At 34.4% G+C, this 22321-nt stretch overlaps 1 protein-coding gene and 2 pseudogenes across 1 annotated transcript; 1 reads left to right on the top strand and 2 right to left on the bottom strand.

The window, feature by feature from the left end:
• Positions 1–351: 351 nt before the first annotated feature.
• LOC124847549 (Tetratricopeptide repeat (TPR)-like superfamily protein) lies at positions 352–6764 on the bottom strand. The gene is made up of 4 exons (XM_047325063.2): positions 6267–6764; positions 5627–5779; positions 5330–5535; positions 352–728 (listed from the first exon to the last, which is right to left on the bottom strand). The coding sequence occupies exons 1-4, from the start codon at positions 6684–6686 to the stop codon at positions 521–523; spliced, it is 987 nt and encodes a 328-aa protein (XP_047181019.1). The 5' UTR covers positions 6687–6764; the 3' UTR covers positions 352–520.
• On the bottom strand, positions 2058–3250 carry LOC148206262 (uncharacterized; annotated as a pseudogene).
• On the top strand, positions 3765–4667 carry LOC148206263 (uncharacterized; annotated as a pseudogene).
• Positions 6765–22321: the final 15557 nt, after the last annotated feature.

Here is a 22321-nt window from a genome sequence, read left to right on the forward strand (position 1 = left end):
TTAGTGCTGGAGCTGGACAGCATAAAGCCACAAAGACAGAAATCACTGATTGTAGATAAAACTGATGATGCCTAAGAATTGGTCTACACCAAAAAGTTGCTGTTACAAAGCACTGCAAAACATCCTTATCCATATTAGAGATGAAATACTTATAACAATACCAATAAATAACGAATCATAAGACCTTGCATTCCCAATTCCAACAGACCTGCTTACTAACCATTTCGTATAGCAGACAATAAAAAGGGCATAAGCAGAGAGTGAGAAGTTCTGCTAAACACCTGCTTTCTTCATTAGTAGAACTACTGACCATCCTTGTAATTTCATCATAAGAACACCACACCAGGGAAATATAACAAAATAGCATATTTATCTATTTTATACATACAATAATTTTACAAATCTATTCCATACATTCTCTAATATTACAACATGGACTTCACATTATATAAAAAAGAAAAGCTATAGCAACAAATTAGAATGTATACATCACTTGGAGAACTTTATATATAAGTGTACTTTATCTTTGAATAAAAAGGGCGGTTCCAACCAATCCCAACCATATCGTTAAACCAACCCAGAATGCTCGACTTTTCCCTAACCCAACGGGAGGTTTCCATACAAGAAAGTCCGCAAGGTAATCCTTGGATGATGGAAGCTGATTCGTCACTGATCCACTCATTCTTCGATCCTTGTCCTTGTGCTTATCACTCCATGTTGCCGCATAGCTACCATTACATCATAATTCATACTTTTTGTATCACAAAAGTAGCAAGAAGGATATAAACCAGAATTTTGAATATGCAATTACAGTATAACAAAAGAAAAATGAATATGCAGTTATAAGGCTTCTCAGTACTAATGAGTGGGAGTTCCTTTCACTAGAAAACTCAAGCATTTAAAAAACCATAAGGAATAGAAAAGGATGATACAACTTGAGCAAGTTGCAGCTAATTCAGCCCTACATGTTACCCTAAACCTTTAAGACTAAAAGAGAGCAGAAAAAATTGAAAAAGAAAATGGAAAATCAAGAGAAAGAATTGCGCATCCAGATTGCATTATTGATCTATCAGTGACAAAATTCAGTTACCGTGTGCTTTACCAAAAAATCCAGCTTTATCACTGATTCTTACTGAGTTAATTATTAAACAATAGCACCATTGATATTGTTTGACGATTTGTTAAATGTTCACCATCAGGGAGTACCTAATTAATCTTCTCTTTAGGATACGCATAGAAATACTAAAAAATCACTTGTATGTTAGACCACTAACAACAGTAGTCACCATAAAACCAGTAAAACACACAAGAAAATAATTATAAACACGTTAAGGAAAGCATCACACAAGGTATAAACGTTATACAGGCAGCCAGAAAAGGAGAAAATCCAAATCAATTGGGTTTATAATACAAAATGTGGGTAGTTGCATTTAATAGTGTTGGTAGAATCAAGTGTTTTAAGAGATTACAAGGTTAGGAGTGTTTCTAGTAATGATTAAGGCATGTAATAGAGTTCATTAATTATGATTTTGGTAGTAGTTAAAATTTAAAGCATGCAGTTGAAGGGTCAAGACAAAAGGCTTATAAATAGTTCTTATACTGTTGAATGTAAAAAACATGTTATAAAACAAAGAGTATTTTATCTAGAAAGACTTGTTTGTCAACAATCTACACATGACATCACCGAGCAGAATGTGCATTATTCCAAGCTAATATGATACTCGATTTGATATTCATCTTGTGTAGCTTATTCAAATTTGGTTAGCTAGTGATGTTGTTTATATAATGTGATTAATGTTAAAGTTATTGTTGCCTTAGTCCACTAAGAATTAATTAAGATCCTCTTGCTTCCTCTGCCTTCATTTGGTGGATTTTAATTTGAGACACATAACTTGGTTAGTAAACTGTGATTAAAATATTAGATAACTAGAATAAGATAAATCGATGTCCCACTTGTTGGTGCTTTAGTAGAGTTACAAAGCATATTTTTTGGTGGATTTATTCAAGAAACTGGTAGTGTATAATATTTGTGAGAATGCTTAAACATACTTAGTTTTTTATTTGTTATTTTGTAAGTCTTGTTCTTCTATACTCAAGCAGTTCTCAGGATTATTATACATTGATAAGCAGGTATTTAAATCATCATCTTTAAACTTCTGAGTTCCATTTGGAGGATAAAGAATTTCATCTACTTTGGCCTCAGAAATGCCATGTTCTTTTCAATATGATAGTAGAAAAGAAACGAGAAGTTGTGGTGGAAATTAGTGACACATGTCATTGGATGATAATGAAGAAATATTCATTTCACTTTACATGCATGTATCCTCACCGAAAACTTTGTCAACAATAGTATTTTCATTGTTCATAAATTCACAAGAGAGTAAGATGTGTAGCGTGAAACACCATACAGTTTATTTTGTAAATAGAAATGATTTTTCCCTAAAAGTCGATATCTGATCATTTGAATTCAGAAATTCAAGTAAAAGATTACATAGAGAATACTGATGTATGCAATCACAAATATGAATATGACGGTTTTGCAATTGACGCATTTTTCTGACATCATTGTCAGTTTGGAACAGATGTTGCAATGTCATATTCAAATTAGATGAATGTGCATTGTTGTGTTGTTGAATTGGACTAGCTTGACTCAAATATTGCTAGAAAAGACTTTCAATGTTTTGTATTGCAAGTCTCACACATTCCTAAACTAGTTTCTTTGATATAGACAAGCACTAGTTTTGGAAAATTCAACACCTCCACCTTCGAAGAACTTCATATGTAAATCATAAGTCTAACTAAGTCTTTTCCTACCCCACATTAATGATTTATTTTTCCCTTATTTCATGTTTATGTTCTCCTATTATGACACTTTGAAGAGTTTGTCCTTCAATATTCAATAATGACTGACATTCCAATTAATGTTTACAATAATTTCCTTGACCGAAGTCTCCCAAAGCCCTCTACATTTGTAGTTACTACTCTTTCATCGTCTATCCTCCATGATGCGTATTTTCACAAATGGCTTAGATTCGAAATCTTAAGTGGCTTTTGAAAATACAGTTTAGATCCAAACAATTGTATGAAAGTGTCATTATTAGCAGTTATAATAATATATCCTAAGGGTTTTAAGCATTTTTGACATAGCTACAAGGCATTGCAATTTGTTATCTAGAACCAAAACTTTCAAACTCAATACTAGATAATAGTATTTTTTCGAATCAACTGATTGGAACATGTTTGAGTTCATTTTACAGAATATAACATAGGAAGTATATCTCAATTAGTTATAACAAACTACGACTAAACTCTACTAAACTTGATAATTTTTGCTAAGTACTCAAATCTTATGCTCAAGCAAAGAATCGATATGGCGGATCTTATCTTATCAAGAAGGCTTAGGATTTGCATCTTTGCACTTACATTTAATATATGTTTTCATAATTTTTAACTTGAGAGATAAGGAATGATCAACCATCAAGCTAGCCAACACCTTCATGCATTGGGTTAAATTCATTAAGATCACTTAAATTTTATTGGGTTCCTATCTCTCAAGTTAATTATTATGGAAGCAGGTACTAAATGTAAGTGTAAAACTACAAACCCTAAGCCTTTTTTATAACCTTTTTTATAAGATCCCTACATTAGCTCTTTTGCTTAAGCATAAGATTTGAGTATCTAACCAGAATTATCAAGTTTAGCATAGTTTAGTGGCAATTTGTTACAACTAATTGAAATATACTTTCTTTGTTATATTCTCTAAAATGGACTCAAATATGTTCCAATCAGTTGATTCAAGAAAATACTATTATCCAGTATTGGGTTTGAAAGTTTTGGTTCTAGATAGCAACTTGCAATGTCTTGTAGCTGTGTCAAAAATGCTTCAAACCCTTGGGATATAAAGTTATGACGGCTAATAATAACACTCTCATATATAGTTGTTTGGATAAACTGTATTTTCAAAAGCCACTTAAGATTTTGAATCTAAGCAATTTATGGAAATACGCATTATGGAAGATAGACAATGAAAGAGTAGTAACTACAAATGTAAAAGGTTTTGGGAGACTTCAATCACAAGAAATTATTGTAAACAATAATAGAAAATGTCAGTCATTAATGAATACCAAAGGACAACTCTACAAAGTGTCATAATTGGAGAACATAAACATGAAATAAGGGAAAAGTGAATATTAATGTTGGGTAGGAAAAGACTTAATCGGACTTATGATTCACATATGAAGTTTCTTCGAAGGGGGAGGTTTGAATTTTCTGAAACGAGTGCTTATCTAGATAAAAGAAACTAACTAAGGAATGTGTCAGGACTTGCAATACAAAACATTGAAAGTCATTTCCAGCAATATTTGAGTCAAGCTAATCCAATTCAACAGCACAACAATGCACATTCATCTAATTTGAATATAGCATCGCAACATTTGTTCCATATTGACAATGATAACAGGAAAAGGCATCAATTGCAAAACCGTCATATTTATATTTGGGATTGCATGCATCAGCATTCTCTACATAATCTTTTACTTGAATTCCTAAATTCAAGTGATCAGACATCGACTTTTGGAAAAAATCAATTCTATTTAAATAATGAACCATATAGTGTTTCACACTACACATCTGACTCTGGTGAGTTTATGAAGAATGAATATTGTTGAAAATCCAAATGTGAGTCTAAGTCACATATTAGAAAGAAATGAGAAAATGAAGCATCATATAAGGGTAAAGACTCATTAACTCATTCTCTTAAGGTTTTGAGTTGTGAATGATATTAATCCCTTATATGGTTGGACTCAAGTCTTATTGGTGTTATATCTTCTCAATAATATTAATACCTTAATCATTACTAGAAGCACTCCTAACCTTTGCAATCTCCTAAAACAATTGATTTTACCAACACTATTAAATACAACAAAACGCATTTAATTTTACCCAACATAGATAAAGTAAATGAGTAGTGATAATAACATAATAATTAGTTCAAACATAAATACTCTTTCAACACGTTTGCCTTCTTATTAAGGGCATTCAAAAGTTAGATTGATGAACAAGGATGAGCAGCATTCAAATAACAGATAATAATATCTTCATTGTTGAAAATGAATTATTGATAATCCAAAACATTCAAACCTTACCAGAAAAGATCGATATCTATTCAGCACAAGTTATAGAAGAATCCAATTTAATGAGAATAATGCTCAGTCAGTTAAAATTGGTAAGTAACACAAACAACAACAGCATTATCATACCTGACGTAAAGTTGGTTAATAATAAACAAAGACTTGAATGAGACTAGTTTGCAAATGAACAACGAAGTCACCTGTCATAACTAGAGCCAATCAAGGGTATAGTCACCATCTCCTCCTGGGATATCTTGAGCTTTGGCGCTTGCAAAATATACCGAAGCTCTGCGGCTTGGCGTCGGATGCTGATACTCGGGTGTGTATTTTCTAATTGCCGGTATAGAGCAATGCAATCTTTATGGCGGTTATGGGCCTCATAGGCCATAGCCAGCCATATTTGAATCTGAAAAACACAACTTTTTATAATTACTTTTACCTCCACTTAAAACAATCAGACAGAAATTCTTATTTAGGTGAGGCAAGAAAGAACCAACCTCACCACCAAATAATGTAGGTCTTGGTATGATAGTGAGTGCAGCTTCAAGAAACTCAATGGCACGTCCATAGGAGCCCTTTCCATAAGCCTTCTGGCCCAAATCAAACATCAGCTGTGCAGTGGCCCTCCTTTCTGCCTGTTCCTTAGCCACCTGATTGATCCACCAAATCAATAAAACAACAAATTATGAAAAAAGTCCTAATTCAACATATAGACTACATACAAAAATTGTTACCCAGAGCTAAAAGAACAAAACATGGACCTAATTCATTACCCATTTTTTATGTTAGTCTTCTAGACTTGAGCTTCAATTAGTAATATGCACAATGAAAGATTGTACTAAAAATTAACACAAGTTACCAAACTTAATACAACCAATTAGACGTTGCATGCGAACTAAATTTATTGACTTTGAAAATAATTCATGTCATGCATAATAAAAAACAAATAAGGGCATTATTTTCTTAAACACGATAAACATACAGCTTCTTAGATTTATGACATATTAATTAAAATTAACCAATATACTATTTTAATTTGGTCAGCATAAATTAGGTATTTAGGTCTCATATATAAAAAATTCAGTACCGAGAATCAAATCTAAGTTGTTGTATGAATTATTAAAAAAAAAAAAAAACCTTTTCGAGTTCTTTTCTGACTCTCATCCTTTTCTCCTCCTCAGTTTCTTCCCTGCCTTCATCAACGCTGCTCTGTAACTCCTCCGCCTTCGTCTCCAGCTCCCTCCTCGCCTCGAACTCCCTCACTCTCCGCCGCATTTCCGTCTCCCAGTCCTCCATCCCACCTTCCTCCTCCTCCTCCTCGTCGCTGTCAAACTCCACGCCGTTCTTCTCCGAGTTGGACTTTCCACGCACCATCACCAGGCGATTCCGCGCGTCTCCCTCGGGCGCATAGCAGCAGGAGGGGGGGGAGTCCCTCTTGGAGGGTGCCGAGCTCAAAACGATGTCGGATCCAACGGGACGAGTCTTCCTCTCTAGAATCGCGCCCCGCGGCGAAGCCAGGTCCAGTAACAGCGCCAGGTTTCCAAGGTTGACAGCCATTTGAGCGAATAGAAAAGAGAGAGAAAGAAATGGATTGGTTTTAATAACGTACACAACAGCAGAACCCAAAATATCTATATTTTCTTCTGTTCAGTTCTATCATCGTTCCCTATAAATAATATCTTCCAAAGCTTCTTCTTCTTCTCTGTTTTGTCGTTTTCTGGGTAAGAATTAGACTGGACGTGGCCCCATCTAGGCCAGTGACGTGTGGCACCCTTCCTCGTTCAAACGCTGTCGTTTCTCATCATCTCCATTTTGGAAGGTCCAATCCCTTCATTAATAATTCTGAAAAAGGAAAGCTTGGTTATAATATCTATATTTATGAATTAATAAATATAGATGTAATAGAAAAATGTAAAACAAGTATTTCTACATTATGTATATTAAGTGTATCACGTACAAAATTATTAATTTAGAAAAAAGTTATATAAATTTAATTTATTTAAATAGAAAGCATGTCAAATGTAAAATTTGTTATGCATTTTTAATTTTCAAAAGTATGACGATAAACTTTACTGTCAAAATATTATTTGAATGAATTTTAATAAATGTACCAGTTAAAAATTTGAAAATACTTTTGAGTAAGTAAAAAGTTAAAATATCAATTTAATTTATTAATATATGGTAAATTATAATATATAAGTTAACAACCACTTTCTTTTAATAAAAAATTTTGAATATTTTCTCCTTTTCTTTATTTGAATCTATATTATTTCACACATCACTAATTAGTAAAATAAAATTAACCCAATAAAATACAAAAATTAAAATTGAAATGTACTAAAATGATCGAAGAAATCATATTTATTCAAAATTATTAATATTAATATTATAATTATAATTATTTTAATTATCATAGTTATTATTATTATTGATGAAAACACATGCACGTATATTTATTTCTTTTGGTGATGATAAAAACAAATAAAATTATTATTATTGTTATTATCATAATTATAAAATTAAATATAAATAATTTTAATGATTTTAATAATTTTATCATAAATTGTTTTAATTTATTTCGTATGTAACCTTTTAATTAAAAAATGTTAAGTTAAAAAACAGTTGAAAAAATAATTAATAAAATATAAAGAAACATTCATTTAAATGATAAAATTAATTACTTTAATTAAAAAAACTTTTATTTAAGGATAAAATTAGAAAATAATTGTTGACAAAAAAAGACAATATAATCATTTTTATTAGAGTTAAATATGTTTTTAGTTATTTAATTTTGACATTAAATTTCGGCACAAAATTTTATATACTTTTAGTTTTCAAACTTAAGAAATGAATAGATATAATCTTTTTAACCTTAAAAATATAAATAATATAGTCTTTTTAACCTAATTATGTTAAAAAATGTTGACATGTCACGTTTCTTAAGTGACATTAAAATAAAAAACATGTGAAACAATATAAACATACAACTTAAATACTAATATTAAAATTTGCTACTATAATATCAAGAGAAAACATTTCTAACCACAAGTACCTTATTGATTATCTATAATTGTATTTAGTCCTCTCAAAACAGGTCATCCAGCTCAACCCAGCCTAGTTCATCACGAGTTGGTGGGTTAAACGGGTCACTAGCTCACTTAGTTAAAAAAAAATTAATCCAAAAAAATTACAATTTTTTTATAATTCAAATTTAAAAAAATTTATGTTAAACTCTAAAAACAAATAAAAAAAATTAACATTCAACTAAAATTAATTCAAAATTCCAAATTAGTCACCAAAACAAATTATCAATTTTAACATTACTATTGAGTCTTCCAAAAGAGATTTTTTTAAAAAAAATTCAAAAACAATAAAACATGAACCAAATAAAATTAAGACAAAAAAAACCTTAACACAAATAAATAAATAAATAAATAAATAAATAAATATATATATATATATATATATATATATTATTATACATTATTCTAACTTTTTCATTTTCACTTAATATAAAATTCAAACTCTCACTTAAATTTGATAAAAATACACAAGTCAACTAATATGACGTAAAAATATTTAAACTTAACTGAATATATATTCGTTTCATTTCATTGTCTTTTAATTTCATGTACTTCTTTTAATCCACATTTAATTTCCAAATGAAATTTCATTAAATGTTATTAAATATTTTAATTTCATGTACTTCTTTTAATACGCATTTAATTTTTAAATAAATTTCATTAAATGTCATTAAATTTTTTAAGTTCAGGTACTTCTTTTAATCCGCATTTAATTTTAAAATAAATTTCACTAAATGTTATTAAAATTTTTAATTTCCGCATTTAATTTTTAAATTAAATTTCATTAAATGTTATTAATTTTTTTAATTTCATGTACTTCTTTTAATCCACATTTAATTTTTAAATTAAATTACATTAAATGTTATTAAATTTTTTACTTTCATGAACTTCTTTTAATCCGCATTTAATTTTTAATTGAAAATTCATTAAATGTTATTAATTTTTTTAATCCGCATTTAATTTTTAAATTAAATTACGTTAAATGTTATTAAATTTTTTAATTTCATTAACTTCTTTTAATCCGCATTTAATTTTAAATGAAAATTCATTAAATGTTATTAATTTTTTTAATTTCATGTACTTCTTTTAATCCACGTTTAATTTTCAAATGAAATTTCATTAAATGTTTGTTATTTATAAATATGCTTTTGATTTTCAAATTATGCGTTTACAATTTAAAAATTTAATACAATAATTTAAAATATATGTGTTTACATTATTAAAATGTGTGTTTATAATTATAAAACTACTTTAAAATAAATGCATTTACAATAATAAATTATAATAATTAATAAAATATACGTGTTTATAATTTTATAATATTTTACTGTACTGTATGACGATCGAGTTAGTCAATGGATCGGACGATCATATATCAATCAAGCAATTGACCGATTAGAGACAGTAATTAATAGGTAATTCATTTATTGGTAATTAATAAGAATAATAAAGGTAATTAGTTGACGATTAATGGGGTAGACCTAGAGGTCCATCACGAGGTTTATAAATATAGGTTTGACTTGAGGTAATACATACTTTTCATAACCCAGTTTTATTACATAATCATTGAATAAAATTATTGACTTGAACATCAGAGTATTTCTTGTAGGTACTTCTTAAGCAGACCGAACGACTCAAGAGCATTTACAGGCTATTTAGTGATCAAGGCTTAGGAGTATAAGACACTAAACAAGGAGGTAAATTCTCAACCCCATAGATAGAACAATTGGTAACCACAAGGAACATGGGAGAACAATTGGATCTGATGGAGTTAATTCGAGAAATGCAGCGACAAATGTAGGATATGTAAAGAAGACATGATGCTGAGATAACAGTTTTAAGATCTTAATGTTTTGCCGGACGGAGGGAGTAGTATGCCCAACAATCGATATCGCTTACTCCTACCCCTACGAGGTAGAACAGTCAGGTGGGAGAACCAAACAGGATCGGGCAAGAGGCAAGTAGTGTTGCGGCGAGGAACACCCATTTTGTCCAAACCATTTAGGTAGAGGGTTTGTTGTCGTTCGCCGTTTTTTTCTTTTGTGGTTGTTTGGTGTCAAAATTAGGTGAATTGGAGCTATTTGGCACGTTTGGTGTCCAAACCACTAAAAAACATTGAAAACCATCTTCAAAACCACCATGAATAGTGCCATGAATAGTAGTCGATTTTCCTATTTAATTGGCTATTTTTGTTTTGATAGCTAAAGGTGTTGTTTTTTTTGAATTTTTTTTCCACTTATTTTGATTCATATTTTTTTTTTGAAAAATCACAGAATAACTTGTGGTAGTCCCAGTTTCGAGTTACAATTTTTTCTGAAAACATGATTTGTCAAAACTTCAAACTACGATAACTTTTGATCCTTTTATCAGAATTGGACATATCATATACGAATTTTCTGTAGAAAAAAATTCTAAAGTGATCCTAGACCGCTATGTCATTTTCTATTTCTTTTTTAATTTTCAAGTTTTATTTTCCTAGTTTTCCAAAATTTCTTTAATTGGTCAAAAGAGTTATCCTTTGAATTTTGCTTTGAAAAATTGTGTGCTATCATTTCATGATTTTAGGGTATTGCTCACAAAATTTCAGCTTATTTGGTTTGCATATACTTGTAGTTGTACCCCCGTATGTTTGCATGTGTTAACTTTTGCTAATTTGCATTGACTTGGTGCATGACTAGGGCAATCCTGGACCACTATCATCCTTTGATCCTGAAATTGATAGGACCTTTTATAGATTAGTTAGGCATTCTAGAAATTTATCTTTAGAGTATGTGCCTTTAGATACCATTAGCTTGAATAATTCTGAGCATTCTCCGTCTGTGTCTATTGCTCCTTATTTTGTGCATACTGCATCTGCATTTGAATCTGATTCTAACTCTGTTGCTTTTCATACCGAGAACAATATGGCTCAACCTCCACCTTGTGAGAGGACTCTTAGGGAGATGGCTACACCTGATTTGACATATGAAAGCTTGTGCATCCAGTATCTTGATGATGACGTTCTATATGTTCTCAAAACTAGATTGATTCATTTGTTGTCAAAGTTTCATGGTCTTGCAAGTGAATGCTCACATAAACATATGAAGGAGTTCCACGTAGTTTGTTCAACAATGAAGCCTCTAGATGTCCTTAAAGATCACATCTTCTTAAAGGCGTTCCCTCATTCCCTAAAAGGTATGACAATTGATTGGTTGTATTACCTTGCACCTATATCCATCACCTGCTAGGATGATTTTAAGAGATTATTCTTGGAGAAATTCTTCCCAGCATCAAGAACCACGACCATAAGGAAAGATATTTATGAGATTAGGTAGCTGGTGGAGAAAGCTTTTATGAATACTGGGAGATATTTAAGAAGCTATGTGCAATTTGTCCACACCACCAGATTTTGGAGCAACTCCTTCTTCAATACTTCTATGAAGGTCTGAACAACATGGAGAGGAGTATGATTGACGTTGCCAGTGGTGGAGCTCTTGGTGACATGACTTCTAACTCTCAACAATCCAGTGGTGAAGCTCTTGGTGACATGACTGAAGTCAAACATTTGATTGAGAAGATGGCTTCTAACTCTCAACAATTCAGTGCGAGAAATGATGTTACTATTGTTAGAGGAGTTCATGATGTGGCTATTCATTCTTCATCTCCATAAAAGAAGCTGGAGAGCAAGTTCGACGCTCTTGTGAGTTTGGTAACCTAGTAGGCTAGCAATCAAAGACTTGCATTTGCATCTGTTGCACGTTTATGTGGCATCTACCCTTCTTCTAGTGATCATTATACAGATACTTGTCCATCTTTGCAGCAACATGTTGGCCTAGATGCTCCTCAAACCTATGCTGCAAACATCTACAGCAACAGGCAGCCTCAAAAGTAGTAGTAGCAACATCAAAATTATGACTTGTCCAGCAACAGATACAACCCAAGGTAGAGGAATCACCCAAATTTGAGATGGTCTAATGTTGCACAGCAGCAACAACCACCACCACCTTTCCAGAATCAAAATGCCGCAGGGCCGAGTAGACCTTATGTGCCTCCACTAATCCAACAATACCAGAGGCAACAGCAGCAGCAAGATATACTTGCCCAAACAGCTCCTCAACCTTCCACTTCTTCTGAGCCTACTTTGGAGGAGTTAGTGTGGTAGATGACAATTCAGAATATGCAATTCCAACAGGAGACCAAAGCTTCCATTCAAACATATGGCTACACAGTTGAATCAGACATAGTCTCAAAACTTTAACAAATTACCATCTCAGACTGTGCAGAATCCAAAGAATGTCAGTGCCATCATCCTGAGAACTAGGAAGAAAATTCATATACGTACAATGACACCTCCTGCACATACACCTGCACCTCAGCCTAATAAAGAGGATGACCTTGCTACATCTTAGAGAAAAGAGGATCAGGCAAGTCCAAGTAGGAAATTTAAGGCAGGTGGATCTTTTTCTTCTTCATATGGATCTTCTTCACCAACACCAATACATCTTCTAACTTGCAACAATGTCCTGTCCCTTTTCCATTCCCCAAGGTGATTCAAAGCAAAAAGTGTAAGAGGTGAATAAAGAGATCTTGGAGACCTTCAAGAAAGTGGAGGTGAACATACATCTACTAGATGTCATCAAGCAAATTCCCAAGTATGTTAAATTCCTAAAGGAGTTGTGATAACGGTTGAAAAACCGTTATTTTTATACTTAATTTTGATATTAAAAACACCCTTTATGACTTAGAAACTAGCTTGAAATCATGTTTTTGCTTAAGTTGTGAGAATAAGAGAGTTGAATGAGTTTTATGCTTGTTTTCCTTGTTTTGACTGGAATTAAGATGAATTGGATGAAGAAGTTGAAGTAGTAAGGAGCTGAAGTCAGGAAAGAATGGAAAAGTGGCACATAAAAGAATCGTAGATAGCGCTGAGCGTTAGTTTGGGGCGCTAAGCGCTAGTCTGGAGGTGAAAGCACTGTTTCACGCTTGGGCGCCACTAGTGAGCGCCACTCAGGTAATGCAACCACGGTTTCACGCCTGGGCACCACCGCTGAGTGCTAGTTTGGTTTTGAAAGCATTGTTTCACGCTTGGGCGCCACCGCTGAGGGTCATCTGAGTGATGCAGCTACTGCTGAGCGCCCTTTTGGGGCGCTGAGCGCTGACGACGTGGGCTTGGGCCATTTTGTTGATATTTTTATGAACTATTTAAGGTTTTGGACGACCTAGGGTTCAGATCTTTTGACAGAAAGAGGTGAAAACACACTCCTTTCACCCCTCGGAGGCGGATTTTGGATGTGGAAGCTTCGATCTTCAACTTTTAGGGTTTTATCTTTCATTATTTTCCATATTTTTGTCTAGTTTCATCATATCTATGGTGAACTAAACCTCCATTGTTGTTGGGGAAACGACGTAATCCTTTGAAACTCTCATGTATTGAATTGATTCTTATTATAAATGCTTTACTTCATTAATTGTTAGGGTTTTTCCTCTACACTTTATGCATGCTTTGCTTAACTTATTCAATTGCATGATCATTGATTTTGTCACTATGGACACATATGAGAAAATCTAGAACTAGGGAAATTCTCCCAAAAGCAATATTACCTGGACATAGGGATAAGAGGGTTGGTTGCCTTTAAGCTTTTGTGCAAATGTAATGCATAATTAAATGTTAGGGATACAAGACATTATGAACTAGTAATTAAGAGTAGGCTTTCTTCACCGAGTCATCGGGTTTAAGGTAAATTAGAAAGTGGCATTAACATTAATGAAAAAGATGAATTCATAGATACATGAAAGTGGATAGGATAAATCGGAAACCCCAACAACATAATCATTCCATATTTTATATCAATCACATTTGCATCTTTCAAGTCAATTGATCAACACTTGCATTCATATTTATTTTTCGCAATATAAACACAATGATTTTGTTTACAAGTCTTAATTAATCAAGAAACCACATGAATGTCTAGGTCGTGAGTCTTTAGGGAAACGATACTTGGTCTTACCATTTATTATTACTTGATACGATTCGGTGCACTTGCCGAAGTGTTAACAAGATTTTGGCGTCGTTGTCGGGGACTCGTGGTTTAACTATTCTATTTGTGTGTGATTATTGATTAGTTTTGACTTGATTTTTTTTATTTTAGTGTATTTTTGTTTTATTTTGTTTTAAAAGTGCTTTTTAGGGTTTTGTTTTCTTGTGTATGTAGGGTATAATTCGAACTAGAAGCGAGAAAACAACGAAACCTCTTCTTGAAGGCTTGGACGAGAGTAGACGGAGAAGCAGAATTCGAACATCTAGAGAATTATTTCCTTCTCTGGAGACACTTTTACAACCCTCACCACAAAGATCTGACCAGAGTATTGAAGAGATGGCTGGAGAAAATAATGGCAAACGACTCTGGCGGATTACACCATTGTTGTTGTCCCTCATCACTTTAACAACATTGCAAGGCCGAGGGTCAATGCTACAAACATGGAGGTGAAACCGGCGTTGATACAATTGGTGAAGAGCAATGAATTTAATAGACTATCTCATGAAAGTCCATTTGAAAATCTGACAACATTCAACGAGATTTGCAACACTGTAAAGATCAATGGTGTGCCGGATGAAGCTATAAAGCTTAGTTTGTTTCCTTTCTCATTGGGAGGCAATGCTAAGCTATGGTTGAATTCTTTCCCAGAGGATAGCTTTACTGAATGGGAAGTTGTGGTTTCAAAGTTTCTAAACAAGTACTTCCCACAGTCCAAAATCAACAAAGGAAAGCAAGAAATTTCCTCTTTCAGGCAACGTATGGAGGAGACGTTAGGTCAAGCATGAGATAGATACAAAAGCTTGTTGAGAAAGACACCTACTCATGGTTTTGATGAAGCAACAATAGTCATTCTTTTCCTTGGAGGTCTTGGTTCACAAACCAAATTGATGCTAAATGCCTTAGCTGGAAGTAATATTAAGTGTAAAACTCCAGAGGAAGCTTTTGAATTGATTGACAACATGACTACTAATGACAACGAGATGCATAGCGAAATAGGAGCTCCACCTCAACAGAAGGGAGTCCTACAGTTGCAATCTCAAGATGCCTTGCTTGCACAAAAAAATTATAACTCAACAGTTGGAGAATTTAATAAAGACACTCGCTCAGTTGCCAAAGGAGCTGAAGAACGTTTCACAGGTTCAACAACAACTCTGTGAATTATGTGGTGGTGATCATATCAATGGTCAATGTGCTTTTCCAGTGGAGGCCCTAGAAGATGTCAATTTTATGGGCAATCAATTCCAATACCGCCAAAGAAACTTCAACCAAGGGTGGAAACCTCATCCAAGCATGGGTCAAGGTCAAAATGGACAAGTTGGACAAGCAGGACAATTTAATAAACCACAGCAACAACCATCAATATGGGAACAAGTCTATGCATTAAATGAGAGATCAACAAAGCTAGAGGACACTCTTCAACAATTTATGCAGGTGACTATCTCCAATCATAAAAGCACTGAAGCTACTATAAGAAATTTAAAGATGCAGGTGGCCAACTGGACAAGAAGATGGATGATAAAGTGGAAAAGCAATTTGAGGCTAACAATGAGGTTAACCCTAAGGAAGAGTGTAAAGCTATTGTGAGCATAGATGATGAGAGGGTGGATGAGAGCAAAAGAAGAGTTGAGTTAGAAAAGAGAAAAGAAAGAGAAGAAAGAATATGTGAGGTTGAGACGAGAGAAAAAGAAAAGAAGGGAGAGAAAAATTGTGAGAAAAGTGAAAAAGTGCTTCCTTATCCTAAGGAGAGAAAGCAATTTGATAAAGAGAGACAATATGAGCGTTTTAAAGAGATCTTCAAGCAATTGGAGATTAAAATACCTTTGACCGAAGCACTGCAACAAATTCCTTCTTATGCTAAGCACATGAACCGATTCCTCACAGAAAAGAGATATTTAAATGAGGAGACTATGGATGAACAGGGAGATTGCAGTGTTATTTTGGAGAAACCACTTCCTTAAAAAGTGAAAGATCCAGGAAGTCTTACTATTCCTTGCGTCATTGGGAAGGTGAATATAGGGAAAACCTTAATTGATTTAGGGTCAAGCATTAATTTGATGCCCTTATCTATGCTTGAAAGGATTGGTGATCTTGAAGTCAAGCCAACAAAGGTGACTTTGCTCATGGCGGATGGGTCTTCCCTGAAACCCTATGGTGTAGTGGAAGATGTTGTGGTTTGTATAGAAAAACTTAAATTCCTGGTGAATATTGTGGTGATGGAGATGGAGGAAGATGAGAAGATCCCAATTATTCTTGGAAGACCGTTTATGAAAACGACAAAGGTAATCATTAATGTGGATGATGGGAAGATAGTGCTTCAAGATCGAGAAAAAAGGTGATCTTTAATGTCTTCAAAGCTGAGCAGCAGATTTAAGAGAAGAACACTAATCATAAAGCTGCATGTAAGGATGCACCAGTGATCAGCCCTAAAGTTGTCAAGCCGGTCATCAAAGGTAAGAATTGTTTCTTGTCACAGGTTAGGAAAGAAGAAAAAGATGACAAAAGAAGGATGGTTCATGATGACTTGGTGGATGCACAATTGAAACTTGGCACACTTATAAGATTCAAGAACAAGTTGTGCGTTGTGAAAGATTTTAAAGAGAATGGAGTGATAGAGACTGAATCTCCATATTCAAGATGAGTCAAGAAGTGGACTGAAAGCAATTGATGAGTTGGTGTGATGAAAGCAAGAAGAACACCAACATTAAAGATGGAACTTGAGCTTTATTGGGTCAAGCAAATGACGTTAAAAGAGCGCTTATTGGGAGGCACCCTAGTGATTTGAGAATATTAATTTCTTTGAGTTTGTTTATTTTGGTGATGTAATTTGAAACTTTGGAACATTGTTTTATTTGGGTATAGCATCTACTGAAGGATGCTAGGTGATTGAGTATCTACTAAAGGATACTATGTTTATACACACCTACTGATGGGTGTTGGTAAGAAAGATAGGCATCTACTGAAGGATGTTGAAGGATTCATGGGTCAAGCTCGTGACGTTAAACAAGCGCTACCTAGGAGGCAACTGATGAGTGCATATTTATGCCTTAAAGTTTAAATTTTTGATGAGATAATTGTGCTTAAATGGTTGATTTTAACTGAATTTGTGATATTTGGAATTGTTGGGTTTGGAAATTAAAGAGACATAAAAAGTGAGTTTTAGCGCATATAATATTCTTGGATGTTCTTACGTTTATTTGTGCAACTGAAATTATAAGTTCTATTGGTCCAAATGGCAATTCAAGGCCCAAAATTAGGTTTTATTTGGAAAATAATGTACAGATGGGCCAAACATGCAACTTTTACCCTTGCACCTCCCAATTTCCCTACATACACCCCTCTTCTCTTAACCAGGCCCAATACTAAGCCAAACAGTAACCCTATTCTAAATACACCTCCTAAGTTTCCTGTTCCTAACCCTCCTAAGCCAAACTCCACCAGATTCTACCACGTGTCCAAATCCTCCAAACACAGATCTAACCATTAAGAAGCTGCCACGCCATTAATCCTCTGCACACCAAATAGACCAACCACATGTTGCCACATCACCCCCTCTGCCACATCATCATCTTCTCTCCAGAAACCCTAATTCCCCAATCCCAACCCTAACCACCCTAGCCGCCGTGGACGCGCCGTCAATTACCGCCTTCGCCGCTTCACCCAGCACCATCGCGCAACCACCTCCATCACTGTCGTGTCGCATCAGCCGCAAGCTCCTTCATCTTCCTTGCGATTTTCGTCATGCCATCCTCAATCATCATCATCGCGCCACCATGCCGCACATCACCTTCTTCCACCACCTTGCCGCTGCGCCACTACAGGCCACCAAAGAGTCGCCACAAGCAGCTCCATTACTCTTCTCATCATCATCTCGCCGGGCAACCATCTTCCTCGCGCCTCGCCACTACACACCGTCACACTACCAACTGCTAGTCACTCCCAACTACGATGGCCACCACGACGCTGCTGCCTTCGTTCTCATCCATGGACTTTGCAACCTCCATCATCAATGAGAGTCATCTCCTTCACGCACAACCATGGTAGCCACCGCATGCCGTGACACCACCATCAAACATGCACCAGCCACCGCGAGACTTCATCGTCCTCCACCGTCAAAGCCACCGCAGGAGAAAAGGGGGAAGCCCTTTCCCAATTTGAAACCCTAATTGGGTGAGAAAGAGGGCTGCCACGTGGCAAGCTTCCATTGGCCACGATCATCTTGAGTAAAAAATGGTCAATGCTATTTGAATCTGGTCAAGGTGGTCAACTGAGGAGCTTTCCTGCAATTTCAAAAATTAAAAAAGGGGTTAAAGTACAGATAGAAGAAATTTTAGGGCATTTATGCAATTTTGGAAAGTCAGAAAAGCTAAAAGATAAAATTCAGTTGTTGAATTAATTTAATTTGGGAATATCAACAAAAAATATCTTCCCAATAATGTTATAATTATCTAAATCTTTTAGTTATTTGGAAGATGTAAGATAAAAGATTCTGTCAACTGAATATTCAGAGTTCAAGCCCAATCAAGCCCTATATAAAGTGACCCAGGGGGGACTTGACTTCATTCATTCATTCACCACTCCTCTCTCTTATTTCATCTTGTTTTCAACTTCATTCATGAAGAGCTAAGCATCTAGGGCTATTCTGCTGTAATTCCATTATGGATTCTGAGGTTAGATTGAGTTAATGCAATTGTTTATTTTGATTATTGATTTAAGTGGTTTTCTCTTTATGTCTTTCATCTCTCTATCAAATTAAAAGCAAAGATTTTTGCATCATAATGTGTTTGAATCTACATGCATATTGATTATATGAGTTCTACGGTTTCTAGGTTTAATTGAGAATCTACTTTGATTTAATTTAGGAACTTTCATATGATTAAATGGTTTTTACTATTAATTGAGAATGTACTTTGATTGGTAGTAATAATTTCAACTATAATCAATTGAGAATTTACTTTGATTGATTAGTTTTTAATTTGGTTAGGCGATTTAAGAATAGACATGATTAAACACAATAGGATTTGATTGAGAATGTACTTTGGTTGAATTCATTGTGAATAATCTAGAAAGGTTTTGCATTTGATTGAGAATTTACTTTGGTTAAGTGCATGATCGCCCTCAGATTAATTAAGAATGTACTTTAATTATTTTGAAACTTAAATAATAATCAATTGAACAATTATCTGTGAATAACTGATGATGAATTTATCTTGGAAAAGCAGTGGAATTAGCCTATTTCATTATAATTATTTTTAAGTTTCTTATTTGTTCTTTAATCCTTCTCCAAACATCATTTTTATTCTTGAACATTGCATTGCATTCATAAGATTCAAATATTAAAAGACAATTTTGTATTCGTTGGGAGACGACTCAGGGTTACTTTAACCCTATCTACTTTCTTGAATACTACTTGGCAATACTAAAGTTGCCTTGAAGAGTAGTATTAATTTGATAGCTTCAACGACAGCCTATCAGCAACCCAATTGTTTGAATTTATCGTTGTTCTAGTTGCATTATAGGTTTTTAATTGTTGAATGTTTGAGTGGTGTGAGAGATTAAATGCATTGATTGAGAGAGTATGTGAAGTCAGAGGAAAATATTTGAATTCGAAAAAGTGAGAGTTGAAGTTGAGTGAATATTGGTTAAGCACGCTTAGGGCAAGCAAGAAAAGAAGGGAGAATATGTCGCGTTCACCGCTTAGCGCCAGTTTGGGGCGTTGAGTGCAACTTCTACAAAATTGGGTTTTAGGTTTAAATTGGGTTCAGCGTGAGTTGGCCCATTAGGTGTTGTCCTTACCCTAGGTCTCGCCCTAGCCGTCCCTTTCACTCTTCACTCTTTCTAGCCACTTCAAAACACTCTCCAAAGGTTTTCTCTCCACTTTCTCCTTCATCCTCCTGCACAAAACCCTTTCTCCACTCATTTTGCATCACTTCTCCATCCAAGTTTGGGGTTTATTGTGAGCACTATTTTTAGGGTTTGCTCTTCTCAATTTCACTTGGCATTCTTCACACATTGAGCATCTCCAACCAAGTAAGTACATGCATTTCACATTATAGGGTATTTGAAAGCATGATTTTGAATGAATGTTTTGGTCCAAGCATGATTCTTGAGGAATTTTGATATCTATGCATGATTTGTTGAAATAATCATTGTCTGGACCGATTAAAATGCTTGATTGATGATTGGAACTGTGAAAAATGCATGTGGGTAGTGTTGAAGGGCAGCCAAGGCCATTTTTTGAAAATTGAACTGATTGGCGCTCAGCGTGATTCTGCATAAGTTATTTTTTTGTTGATGGCTATTTGTTGTTGTCTGGTTGGATGTTTCTTGATACAAGTGACGCTGAGGTCCCTTGTTTTGCCATCAGCGGTGATAAGAAGAGTGGGTTTGGATTGCTTTTGATGGTTTATATACTAATGCTTGATAGTGCCTCTTGTGGTTTTATAAATTGTTGTTTATGCAAGGATGACTTCATCATCAAGGAAGAGAGTGAAAACCCTAGGAAACAAGAGAAAGAATCCAGAAAGGTTCTATTCAAACAAGTTCCTTTCTCATAAGCATGAGCGACATTTCGTGATAGTTCAAGATCGAAGGCTCTTGATGGAGAGAAAAGTGGGCTGGATACCATCCTTGGCCCCATAATTTGGAGAAGTAGAAAGAAGAGAATGGGAAAAACTAGCTGCTTACCCTAAACCAGCAAACATAGCATTGGTCAAGGAATTTTACACCAATGCAAGGCCATTTGGCAACACTCACACAGAGAATTACATGAGTTAATGTGAGAGGAAATATTATTCGGTATGATCTTGATACTATTAACAGATTTCTGCGTACAAAATGGGCCAGTGAACAGTGTCAGTTTGCACTGAGTATGGATGAGGGAGTAGATTTTGATGATGTGGAGAGGACATTGTGTGTACTTGGAGGACGCTTCTAGAGGAACAAGAATGATGTGCATATTCATATTAGGAGATCTTAGTTGACTCCTTTGTCAAAATACTGGATGACATTCACTCATACCAACATTTAGTCGTGTTCTCATGTGTCTGATATTAATGTTCATAGGGCCATCTTCCTGTATTGTGTGCTAAAAGGGCTGAATATCAATATTGGGCAGGTCATAGCAAATGAGATTCAGACTTGTGCCAGTTCTGTGAATAACAAAGCACCTCTAGGGCATTCATCTCTGATCACACATCTTTGTGAATTAGCTGGGGTGAATACTTCCACACCGTCGATGGAGCGACCAAGGAAGGAGATTGATGATTCATACTACAGCCAATATTGCATGATGGATGAGGCGGCCCAGCAGGTGCCACCACCACATCCTTCTAGAGTTCATAGGAGGGCACCACCAACAGCACAGGAACAACCTCAAGATGCACTGCATTTTCAGATGAGGGATATGTATATGTCCCTGATGGAGTCTAGGATGCAGGCATTGCATAGAGGGCAGGTGGCCACTGCAGAGATGATTATAGGATTGTATGATACAACCCTTAGACGGCAGTGGACGATGAATGAGTTCAACACTGTAGTGGGATGGCTAGAGGATCAGGCACATGCTAGTTGTAAGACCCAAAAATAAATTAATACTATAAGATAATTTATTTTGCAGCTAATATTTAGTTAGTAAGAATTTCTTATTTTTTTGTGATGGTAATTGTGTATTTAAGTGTTTAAGATGTAATTCTATTATATTACTTACTTTGTTAAATTATCATGGTTATTGAATTAAATGGCTTTAGGACTCTGTAAAACTTGATCTTTAGTTATGAGTAAATTGTTTCTGTGCTTTCTTGAACAAGTGACTTTCAATCACTTTGAATTTCTTTATCACTTGATATGTGTCACCGAAATGGTATGATGATTTCTTTGTGTATTATTATTTGAGTATTTTGCTTGGAATTCTTTTACAATTCCATCTTGACTTCTTTGCAAAACCGTTAACATATTTTTTTCTTTTCAAAGTTTCATAATTTTCTTTATTTTGTTTGATTGTCTTGTATCATTATAATTAATTCTTCATATATTTTTTTTTTAGTTCTAAAAGCTTGAATTATGATGTATATACATTGGCCACGTGAAGAACTTA

The sequence above is a fragment of the Vigna umbellata genome, chromosome 1 (genome assembly GCF_029865625.1).
Source record: "Vigna umbellata cultivar VRB3 chromosome 1, Vumbellata_1.0, whole genome shotgun sequence".
NCBI lineage: Eukaryota > Viridiplantae > Streptophyta > Magnoliopsida > Fabales > Fabaceae > Vigna > Vigna umbellata.

Excerpts from the sequence above, each read along its gene's own strand:
- LOC124847549 (XM_047325063.2), bottom strand. The coding sequence starts at position 6,686 with ATGGCTGTCAACCTTGGAAACCTGGCGCTGTTACTGGACCTGGCTTCG. Across the intron at positions 5,536-5,626 it reads CTACATTATTTGGTGGTGAG|ATTCAAATATGGCTGGCTAT; the intron begins GTTGGTTCTTTC and ends TGTGTTTTTCAG. Across the intron at positions 729-5,329 it reads ATTGGCTCTAGTTATGACAG|CTATGCGGCAACATGGAGTG; the intron begins GTGACTTCGTTG and ends ATGTAATGGTAG.